The sequence below is a fragment of the Lactuca serriola genome, chromosome 3, assembly GCF_051521515.1.
Source record: "Lactuca serriola cultivar US96UC23 chromosome 3, Lser_US96UC23_V15, whole genome shotgun sequence".
NCBI classification, from domain to species: Eukaryota; Viridiplantae; Streptophyta; class Magnoliopsida; order Asterales; family Asteraceae; genus Lactuca; species Lactuca serriola.
This window is the reverse complement of record NC_136410.1, coordinates 165,898,816-165,911,325: the sequence shown is the minus strand read 5'-3', so window position 1 is coordinate 165,911,325 and position 12,510 is coordinate 165,898,816. Positions and strand designations below refer to the sequence as shown.

The following is a 12,510-nucleotide window of genomic DNA, read 5'->3' as shown; positions in this document are numbered from 1 at the left end:
TCCCTGCAAATTTAATTGGTCTCTTTTGATCACTAAATTAATTCCAAATTAATTCTTGATCAATATCAATTAAATAATATGATTTCTCAATTAATATATTATTATTATAATATATTAATAAATCATAAATAACCTCTTTCTCAAATATCCATCCTATCAAATTGCTCTAGTGAATGCAACCCAAAAGGACCATGCTACTATCGGGTCATGTACATACTAGTTATAGTTATGAGCTTAGACACCTAATCCAACAACATTATGGAATCATAATTTAAACATTATATCTAAACTCCATAAAGCTAGGGTTGGAATTCTCCCTAACCTTCCATGAATCTCAAATCTAGCAACTACAATGAAATTTGTTGGTTAAATCATGAAGTGGAATTGAAATAGAAACTAGAATTAAACATAAAGTCACAAGAATAACATAAAACTCTAAATATATACCTACAACCCTAGAATCCATTTTGAGAAGAAAATGGAAATAAAATTACCTTCAAGCTAGGATATGAAGAGTTTTGGCCATGAATTTAACAAATTGACTTGTAACCTTCAAATCAGCATGTGAAGGAAAACAATCGTCCATGGAGGAGCTCTCAGGGCTGAACACATTTGAATGAGGGGGGGGGGGGGGAGAAGTGGGTTTGATATCTAATCCCAAAACTATGAACATTCGGCTGATAAGGTCCCTCAACTTCAAAAGCTTACACCTAGACCACCATTTTGACGTAGAAAACAACTAGTTACTTTATTTGTACATAGTTAATCTATACCCATATAATTTTTGACATGTAAGTCCTATTTGGTCAATAAGAATCAATCTCAACTTTTATGAATTGACAACTTTGGTTCTTAATCATATTTTTTCTCAATTTGAATCATTTAAAACTATGGTTTATTTCTTTTATCATATAGATAATATATTTTATAATTTTTCTTTAATTATTTATTTTTATTAACTATTTATATATTTGTTTTGTATTTTTCACTAAAAGACAAACACTTCTAGGTCTATTTTGCGGGTGTTATGGTGGTGATTTTTATGCCAAAAGTCAAAGTGCGGATGTAAAATTTTGTAGCGGACTAAAATCCATCTACATCTAGCATCCCATTTTAACTGAAAATAAAGGTAATTGTCTTCAAAATCTTTATCTGTATGTAGGAATAAACGTTTAGTTATACAAAAACGATTTGAATTGAATATGGTTGTATAAGCAATCATAGACAAAGTAATCACATACACGAAGTGTGTGCGCAACGTTACGATCATTGTTTATTGAAATCTATATCTATATCTATATCTATATCTATATCTATATATCTTATAAAGCTAGCATTTTTCCTTTCACCACATTCATTTGAAATTCTCATGCATTTTTCCTTTCACCACATTCATTTAAAACTCCAATGACTTTTCAATTTCTTCATAATAATGGTTATAAGTTGGTTAATAAGATTAAATAAATTTCAATTATAAAATGTAATCTTATACAAACTAAATTTCAATATTAAAAGAATATCTTTACTTCTATTTATAAAGTTATGTTTTTTAACTTTTAACATATTATACTTAATTTATTAGTTTTAATATATTGTTGGGTGTAAATCATTATCATTTTAAAACTACAACTTTTTAATAATTTGTATAAAATACTTAAATTATAAATTTAAATATAAAATTACAGGATCAACTTAAATATAAATTTTAGCTTAACTTAAATAAACCAAATAATATTTTGTAAATAGTTAAAAGTGATAAATTGTAGTGTCTTTCTAATAATGATTATAAGTTGGTTAATAAGATTAAATAAATATCAAACCAAAAGTGTAACCATAAATAAACTAAATTTCAATATTAAAATAACATCTTTACCTCTACTTATAAAGTTATGTCTTTAATTTTTACAGATTATACTTAATTTATTAGATTAAGATGTTGTTGTATGTAAACCATTATCAATTTAAAGCTACAACTTTTGAACAGTTTGGACAAAATACATAAATTGTTAATTTAAATATAACATTACAGTGTCAACATAAATATAAATTTTAGTTCCACTTAAAAAACCCAATGAATATTTAGTTAAATGTGATAAATTGTAGTGCTAAATGCAAATACTGAATTATAATCTCAATTTAACTAAAATATTTCATAAAAATATTTGAATAATCGTTAAAAGTTTTCAAATAAGTAGTTTAAAATAAGTTACAATAACAATAGTTAAATATAACTGTATATATAAATGATTATATTGTTACCTTTAAAATCAAAAAACAATGTTTGATGTTTTAAATAATTATAATGATAGAAATTAAAACGTTAAACAAATAAATTTGAAAAAATTAATTAACAATAACAACTATAAATAACATTAAACCATATATTATATTTAATTTTATTCATGAGTAACTCGCGAGTAAAAGTCATTCAAACGGTTGAGATTATGCAGTTATAATAGATGTATATATTATCATATAATTCAAAATAATCAATATATTATTCCAATTAGTATATGAATTATTATATCAAATTTAACAACAATGCTATTGTTATATTTAAAAAAACATATATTTGTAAAGATTTCAACTATATAGATGTTTCTGCGCAACGCGGGCATTCGCCTAGTTTTAGTAATTTTGATGGTGTTTAAACTTTCAACTTGTTAACTCAACATGGTGACTTCCGTTTAGGGCCGATCCGGTAATTTTGAGGGCCTTGTGCTAAAAGTAATAAATGGGCCCCTAATATAAAAAAATAATTAGTTATAAAAATCATCTCAAAAAACGTGAGGCAAGTGATTTGAACCTTAAGCTTATAATGTGTAAACCTTAAAGATAGTTGAGCTACATGACATTTTGTTATGGATCTACGTGTATATATATATATATATATATATATATATATATATATATATATATATATATATATATATATATATATATATATTAGAAAGGAATCAGTTAAAAATTAAAAGAAAGGGAGTAGATGGAATTGAACCCTGGGTGTTTGGCAAGAAACAGCTAAACACGGCTTGTAGAACCAATTGAACTAAAAACAGTTTGTTAATATTACTGCGAAACATAATATATAATATATAATAAATATTTAAATTGGCTAAAATTCGGGCCTCATTTTTTCCCGGGCCCTGTGCGGTTGCACAATTTGCACACCCTCAGGGCCGGGCTGCAGTTCCGTTTCCACGAATAAGTGAAAACAAAACATACCATCATTATCGGATGAAGATGAAGATGAAAATTGTTCATCATTTAAATATTTTTGTGTATAATGTATAGATAATTTTGTAAAGAATATGTGATATTATAACGTGGAAATGTGTATAACATAGGTTAGAATTTATAGGTTAAAAATGTAAATTTATTTATTTGTTTGTTTGTTTAAATGGTCAAACGGTAACAACATCTTTGCATGCTTCTCTTTCTTCCATGCCATAGCCATTTCACACCATGGCTATGAACCACAGTAAATGGTGTGCATAGTCTATGTGCCAAATGAGTCATTGAGTCCACAAGGACCATACCATATGGCCTAAGTTGTGGTGGTAGGAAAAGAGATAGATTTATAGAAGGTTTTGGGAGGGACATTTATTGGATTGGAATGATTCTATTTTTAGATGAGCTTGTGGGATGACGAATAAAAGAGAAATTGTGGAGAGAATTTTCTTTTCATGGTTTTGGTCACCTTTAGTAGAAGACACCTTCAGTGACAGCTAGAAGAGATTAAGAGAGGTAGTGGTTTGTAGCGCATTGGTCAACCTTATGTTATCAAACCATGATAAAATCAATATTCAACATATCCTATGATGAGTTCTTATTAATGTTTATAGGTTATAATATAGAATTATATGCTAATACAAATACTATATAATATAAAAACTGTATCAAATGTAAATATGTGGATCTGCATTAAACATAAATATGAAACCTAGGATCATAATACAAATACAATACTATATAAAAGCATCTAGCTTTGTTTATATTTCTCATAAATTTTCCTTGGAGAATTTCAAAATTTTCAAAATATTTTGTGAATTTGAAATGAATTTTTCTGAAAATTACATTATTTTTCCAGAAAAAAAATATCATTTCTCAAAAAATAAAGTTTAGAAAATATGACTTCAGAAAAACAAATTGGCAAAATTAACAAAGCTTCCTCACGAAATGGATCATAATTTATTTTAAAGAAAAACACGAAATTGATGCTATACTTTTACATATTTAGACATTTGTGCGATGAACTCTATATTTAAAAAAAAAAAAAAAAAAAAAAAAAAAAAAAAAACACTCATTTTTCGGATATTGTTTTTTGGTTTTACATGAAACAAAATAATGGGCAAAAAAAGAAGGCCAAAAAGCTTCAAACTAACCAACCCAACTTGTCTCTCCATAAACACTATTTATGGCTTCTCGATCCTCTTCGCTTCTTTAATCTACAAAACCCACGAAAACCTCAACCAAATTTCTTGATTACCCTTATTACAGAACCTTCAATGGAAGACAATTACGGCAGCCATGATCACGAAGAACACATGGAACTGCCTCCAGGCTTCCGGTTTCATCCTACTGACGACGAACTCATAATTCACTACTTATATCGTAAGGTGTTTGATGATTCTTTCGCAAGTCGAGCCATTGGAGACGTTGATTTGAACAAATTCGAGCCATGGGAGCTTCCATGTAAGTTTTTCTTTATCATGATCATGAACCCTGTTTTGTTTTCTGAAACCTTTTATTGTTTGATTACTGATTTTGGTGTCATAATTGAATTCAAGTGAGGGCGAAAATTGGGGAGAAAGAATGGTATTTCTTTTGTGTGAGAGATCGAAAATACCCAACTGGTTTAAGATCGAATAGAGCTACAGAAATGGGGTATTGGAAGGCTACAGGGAAAGATAGAGAAATTTATAAAGCAAAAACACTTGTGGGAATGAAGAAAACTCTTGTGTTTTATAAAGGTAGAGCTCCAAAAGGTGAAAAGACGAACTGGATCATGCATGAGTTTAGATTAGATGGAAGATTAAAGAATCTTTCTGCATCATCAAAGGTACCATTTTTATGAATTTCTTTACTCTGTTTCGATGATTCTTGTTATGTTTTAGCTTTTTACGATTCTTGATCTGGTTTCGAAGCTATTTTGATGATTATGTTTGTGCTTTTGAATATTTTTTTATGATTAATTCTTTGTTTTTACTATTATTTGCTACATTTTTATGATTGTTTCTCTCATTTTGCTTTCTTTTGATTGAACTTGCTCTGTTTTTTACACTGTTTATCCTCGGTTTTGATGTTTCTTTGCTCTGTTTTTACTCTATTGTAATGGGTTTGCTTTGTTTTGATGATTCCTACAATGTTTTATATTTTTTTGATTGATTAGGATGAATCTTACTCTATTTTGATGATTTTTCCTTCGGATGAATCTTCCTCTGTTTTTAGAATGCTATATTGCTCTGATTTTGTCTTGTTTTGCTGATTTTTGCTCTGTTTTTGTAGGGTGAGTGGGTGATTAGTAAGGTATTTGAAAAAAATTGTGGAGGGAAGAAAATTCAGATTTCTGGGGTTTCGGGCATTAACTACAATTCCTATGAAGATGAATTGGAGCCTTCAAATTTGCCTCCATTAATGGATGTCTCAAGAACAGTATCCGAATCTATCCAAGAACAGAAACCTACCAAAGAAGAGTTGATTGAAACTTACAACAAATCAATTTCCATGATGCCTTCAATGAATGATAATCTTTTTGGGGTTTCAAACAATCAAATGGTTCCAAACATTGAATACTTGCAGTACCATGATCCTTCAATTCTCATGCTCTTGATTGATAAAGATGATCATTCAAGCATGCAACAAAACCCAAAAAGTGAATTTGGGAACAATCAAGATTATGCCATGAATTTAGGTGGATTAGTGGACCTTGATTGGGTTTGGAATTATTAAGTTTATAGAGTTGCATGAAAGGTTTAGTATCTTTTTGATTCATTCTAATGGTTTGAAGGAAATTAAGGCGCGATTAAAACATGTAAATTATCAAAGTAGTGGGGTTTTGTTGTTTGATTTGAGGAAACGATTTGTTGTTATAACCATACGCACAAGCGATTTACAAATTTTGTTTGAAGGAAATCATACATAGATATTTTTTAACGAAATAAGTTGAATAAGGTTTCATTTGATAGTTTCTGTCTGAGAAAATGTTGTCTGGGAAAGTGAAAGTGTTGTATGGGAAAGTTTTCTTATTGAGAAAAGAAACCATGTTGTTTGATTGTACATCTTATTGACTGTGCTGAATGATGAAAAATAACAATATTACCCTGTTATTGTATATCGTGATAGATGAAATTGTTGAATAATTATAAAAACATACAAATTGTCATACAAAATCAAAATTATACAATAATCATTTAAAATTCCAAATAGAATATGGATTAAGTTGTTTTTAATTTATTGTTTTTCAAGTTGATGTTACTTTGTTATTCTTTCTAGCTATTTTTGTTTTTTTTTCATAACTCATGTATGATTCTTGACCAAGTTAATGTACGATAGTGATAGGATTGATGAAATTTTTTAAAATATATTAGGATGATGGTGTTGTAAAAAAAAATTAAACCAATAAAAATGAATTATATAAATTAACTAAAAGAAATTAATAATCCAATAAAGCAATATTTATTAAATATAAATATTATATATTTATAAATAATATTTACTAATATATAATAATCTAATAAAAAATAATTAATCCATAAAAAAGAAATAAAAAAATTATTTAAAAGAAATTAATAATCGAATAAAATAATTTCAATTAATACATAAATATTATATATTAAAAATAATATTTATTAGTATATAATAATCCAATAAAAAAGTAATAATTCAATAAAAAAAGAAATTAAAAAAAAATATTTAAAAGAAATTAATAATCTAAGAAAGAAAGAGGCGGGGTTTGGGAAACAATTTTCTTTTCAGTCAATTTAGCTAGAAAGATATGGTTTTGAAGTTTTCTGGGAAAGACACATCTTACCGTAAAAGGCCTATTTTTTTGTGCATATCAACCAGTATTTTTGGTCAATTCAGCCAGAAAAATTTATTTGGACCTGGAAAGATATCTATCAAACGGGGCCTAAGACTTTTTGGAAGATGTGTGTAACGCCCCGTTTATTTAATAAATAAAATAAATTAATTAATGAATGACTCGTAGCCTAAAATCAATAATTATATAGTGAGGTGTGACTTTGTGGAGCTAATTGTCATAATTTTGAAGTTGGGGGGGGGGGGGGGTTAAAAGTGTAAGTTCTGGATCTAATTTGAGAAGGGTTTCAGAAGTCAGGGTGCGTTTGGTAATTAATGGATTTAAATTGAAAAGATTTGAAGGCTTAGGGAGTTGATTGGTAATTTAAGGATCTATTATGAAAGAAATTTATGGGATCGGGGTTTAAATGGTAAATATCAGCCTTATTCTGAAAGAAAATGTCATGGGGAGGGACTGTTTCTGCCATTCTGGCAATAAGTTTGGAGTGGTAGCGGGTATAAAACCAACATGTAACCCTAACCCTAGTGACCATGTTACAGCTGTCATCTCCATCCTTATACCTCCATCGTCGGCCGTCACCCTCCTCCTTCGACTTTCGGGGCAGAAACCACCACTATCTCCGCTCCAATGCTACCACAGGTTGCCTCCGGTGAAGCCAAAGAAGCTGAAGACCGTGTCGGGGCAAGTGGTGTTGCCGATTTCCCATCTTCAGTCGCTTCCTTCAGTTACATCGCCGTCGTGAGCCATTGGTGACCGCTACGACGCCGTTTCCATTGAAGACGAAGCCGTCTTTGGGCGTTGAGGCTGCCGTTTTTTCTGTTCCGACCACTTCTCTTTCTTCTCTTCTTTCTACTGCCGTTTTTTCTGTTCCGGTCGCTAGAGTCGGTTGTTGGCGCCGCCGCTGCCTTCTCGTTCCCTTCGTGATGTCGTCGCCTATTGTGCACTTCAACGGCTATTCCGCTCGTTTCCATCGCCGCCATGCGGCTGTACCGCCATTGACACTGCTGTCGCCTCTCTGGGGGTCCTGTCACCATTAACGCCATAGGTGGGTGGCTGTGTTACTATTCCGGGAAAAGGGTGTAGTATATGTTTATTGTAGTGTGTGTGTGGCTGTATTTCTTTTGTTAGAATGTTTTTGCCTAGCAGGAAAATTAAGATCAGTCGCTACCACCACCGTGAGATGGTGGCTGCTGTCGCGAGCCACCGTCGGCCACCACAAGGTGGCTGTGTCTGTGTTTTATTAGATTAGTATGTGCGTGTGCCATTCGAATTGGGTTGTAAATTGTACTTGGTATATGAATAATAATAAAAGAAAATCCATAACCACCACCGTGAGGTGGTGGCTGCCATCTCCTGCCGCCATCGGCCGCCATGTCGGGTGGCGGTGTTGATTCAGTTGGGATGCTTGAAACCCTAATGGGCCTAATGAAATCATAATGGGCCTAATGAACCCAAATTGGTCAAAGGACCTAGCTATTGGGCCTATTGGGCTAATATGGGTTGAAAACGCTAATTAAGGTTTGGAAAACCCTAATGCCAGGAAACCCTAATTTGGGACTTATCGGGACCGCATCAGAATTATTTAATGAACTTAAAATATTAATTAATAATCGTTGCAAATTAACCGAAGGCCATGTTGGACTTAATGGATTAAGTCCTTAATGGGTTAAGTAGGAAAACTTAACCCTAAACATCATTTTATGTGGAAACCCTAATTTCACTTGGGCCTTGAGTTGGGCCTTTCCATTGGGCTTTGGTAATTGGATTATTAATAGGCCATCCAAGAATAATCATATGGACTAGAATAATTTAATGGGCTTTTGGATAAGTCCCATATGTGCGGGTTTGTGCCCAATTTGGAAAATTGGGCCATAAATGGGCTATAGTTTGGGCTTAGATGATTGTGAGACATTAGGCCATTGAAATGCCAAGTGTATGGACTGGACTAAATGGTTGGGCCTTTGAATAAGACCGTGTAAAGGTTTGGACCCAATTTGGAAAATCGGGCCATATGTTGGGCTTTGATTCCTATATTGACTTTTGGACCTATGCATTGGGCCTTGGGCTTGACTAAATCCAAGCATGGGGTAATGTAGTAATGACCCCAAGTATGTACTTATGGTTATGTAGTGGAACCCAATTATTAATTGGGTGATGTTTTGATATTGACAGTTCGGGAAGTTGTCATCCAGCAGCTGGGATTGTGTCTACGAGACTTCAGCAGTGTGAGGTGAGTTACCTTCCAGTAGAAGTGGGTCTAAGGCACCAAGGTCGACCTACTAGTAGTTGATTATAGTTAAGATGATTGTCTTTGTGATAATTTTCTGGTTTGCTATTACTTGATGTGTCCTATGGGGAATTCTATCTACACCATGCTGCAAACCATTTAAGAAAGTCAAAACCATTACTGTTCAGGTCAATTAAAAACATAAAATAATCATATTTAATTAAAAATAGGTTAATACGATGGAACGTTAAATTTCATTCTTTTCTTTTTTTGACGCCAATTAAGATTTTCTACTTTTACTTTTATGTTTAAACTAATTATTTTTATATTAATATTTATAAGTACACAATTTAATTTCTATAATTTATTCTGTACATTTTTTATTTATGTTATAATCTGTAAAATAATTTTTCATAATAAAAAATAAATTTGTTAAAAATATCATAATTTTTTTTTCTTTATGTTAGATTAGTCTCGTAATTGTTAAAAAATATCATTAATAAAAAATAAATTTGTAAAAAATATCATAAAAAATAGATTTGTTAAAAATATCATAAATTTGTTAAGCATGTTTATATATGCACGTTTTAAAGATGCATAATTTGTTTTGGATAAAATTTACGATAAAAAAAAATATTGGGTTCTTACGAGTGTCTGACAGTGGCCAAGGTCAAAACAAAGGGTGTCTGAGTTGTTACAAGATTATATATATATATATATATATATATATATATATATATATATATATATATATATATATATATAGTGAGATTCAAAATAAAATAGAGATACAGAGATTCAAGCTTAGCTACATATTTCACATCTGCCGTTCTAATCTTCTAGCGTGGCACGACGGATCAATTATAATCATAAATGATTATATGGCGTCGTACGTGTAACATCTCAAAATTTCAGACCAAAAATTTCATTTTTAAATTAAACAAATATAAGACAACTTATAGAAAAAATTAAACAAAATAGCAATAATATCAAAGTACAAATCCCAAGAATCTCGGTGTTGGGATCAACTCTTCTCAAACTCCTACAGATAACAATCTCTTTTAATTACTCTTTATACCTCAAATGATCTGGAAATGAAGTTCTCCTTCTGGATCCAAAGTTCCTTCCTTCAACCAAACAATTCTAGCTTCCACTTCTTCAAGGAAACACCAAAGAATCACTCGTTTTTCACTCACACACACTCACAAGGCTCAATATCATGAATTAGGGTTTTCTGGACTAAGGGTGGCGATAAGGGAGGCCACAATGGGGGAGTTAATGTCTGTAAATAGGGTGCAAACCCTGAAAATTAGGGTTTCACTCTGGTAGCCCTAATCATCGAGTCGAGGCTTCTCGACTTTTCAGGTAGACTTCAAGTCCCGCATCCAAAAATCCCATTCCTACTCGACGATTTTGGGCCTCCAACTCGTCGAGTCCCTTTGCAAAAATGAATAATACTTTATTAAAATACATACTAGGAACCGAGCGTTACAGTCCGTTTCTTCCTACCCCGCCACCATCCCCACCACCACAAACTGCCACCGATACCACCACCTCTGCCTCCAGCCGACACCACCACTATCACCTCCGCCACTTATACCACCGCCACGTCTGCCATCATCACCTCTTCTGCCACCAACTATCATAATCATATATGATTACTCAATCTGTGAACAGACATGTATAATCATTTTGATTAAACATATACATATAAACATATATAATCATATATGATTATACGTCTCTGTCATATAATCATTTATGATTAGGTATACCCCGCTGCTGTCGGTATGTTGAACGTTAGAGCGACAAATGAGAAATATATGGATGATGTTGAATCTCAAGATCTCTAATTCTTTTTTTGAATCTCAAGCAAAAAGCGCCAAGGAAAGTCAACAAATTCACGAATTTGTCAACATACCACCGGACACGAAAAACGGTGGTGGTTGTTTGCCGGAGATCGCATAGATCTAGATCTAAAGATGAAAATAACAAACAAATTTCGCAGATCTAAGACATGAAGAAGACAAACCAGATCTGAAGAAATCAGATCTAAAATCATGAGCACGATGCACAAAAAAATGAACTGATCTGAGATGTTCAGGTGGTAGTCTGACATCGGAGGTGCTAACGGTGGTTTAACGTCGACGATAGTTGTTGCTCTCCAGATCTGATACATTTTTTCCATTTAGAGAGAGAAGTGGAACCGAAGGAGGTCGGTGTTGTTGGTAGTTGTTTGGCTTCTTCAGTGGTAACAGTTCATCGGAGTAATGGTGGAGGAGAAGAAGTGACAGTAGATCTAGATCTAAGCGTGGTGCTTCCAGATCTGAAGTTCCGACGACATATGTAGGTGTTTTCGTAGTTAATCGAAGGTTGTGACAAATGAAGAGAAGTAACGGCTGTGGAGTCGCCGTCGGCGATGGTGGCGGCAGTGGGGCCGCCTCCAGCAGTGATGTTGTCGCGTAGCAATGGTGGCGGTGGTGTTCTTCAGAGAGGTTATTGAAGAAGATGAGAAAATTACTTTTTCTCTTAAACAACTATAAAAGTAATTCATCATATATGATTTTAAGAATAAGTTTTTTAAAAGACCATTATAACCTTGTTGTGTTTTGTTATTTATCAAACTTTAAAAAATAAACAAAATAGCTAAAAATAGGAGGTTCTTAGGTTCTTAACTTTTAGTACTGGTTCTCATTTGAACATTTACCTATATATATATATATATATATATATATATATATATATATATATATATTAAGTAGAAGTAATAAGGATTAAAAATAACTTTTCAAAATAGAAAAGGAGATAAATTGAAAATAAAGTTTAACTAGGAGGATTAGAAATGTAAAAACTGTTTGATAAAGTGATGGCTTAACGGGACGTAAAATAATATTTGTTCAAATAATAATTGGTAGATATTAACGTTGCAATTGTATAATATATAATTATTTTGTTAAGTCCCGTCAAATGGTAAAGTCAAAATGGTTTTTGACGTTAAAGCGGTTTTTGACCACTTAAATCGGGTGCGAATAGCATCACCCGTGTTCTATGTACCAGTATATTATGTTCTATGTGATAGTGGTAGTAGGAAGGGAATAGTCCCTCGATCGGTTGTTAGGACTGAAGGGTAGGTCGGACACCCCAGATATGTCTGACATCATGTTTATGATATGTTATTATGTGATAGTAGTAGGGGTGAAATAGTCTCCATGACCGGGTGAGATAGACCGAAGGGTAGGCA

The 12,510-nt window shown here is 32.1% G+C and overlaps 1 protein-coding gene across 1 annotated transcript; it reads left to right on the top strand.

Moving 5' to 3' along the window:
* Positions 1-4,379: 4,379 nt before the first annotated feature.
* LOC145094729 (NAC domain-containing protein 92-like) lies at positions 4,380-6,047 on the top strand. The gene is made up of 3 exons (XM_079032799.1): positions 4,380-4,695; positions 4,791-5,062; positions 5,509-6,047. The coding sequence occupies exons 1-3, from the start codon at positions 4,509-4,511 to the stop codon at positions 5,950-5,952; spliced, it is 903 nt and encodes a 300-aa protein (XP_078888925.1). The 5' UTR covers positions 4,380-4,508; the 3' UTR covers positions 5,953-6,047.
* Positions 6,048-12,510: the final 6,463 nt, after the last annotated feature.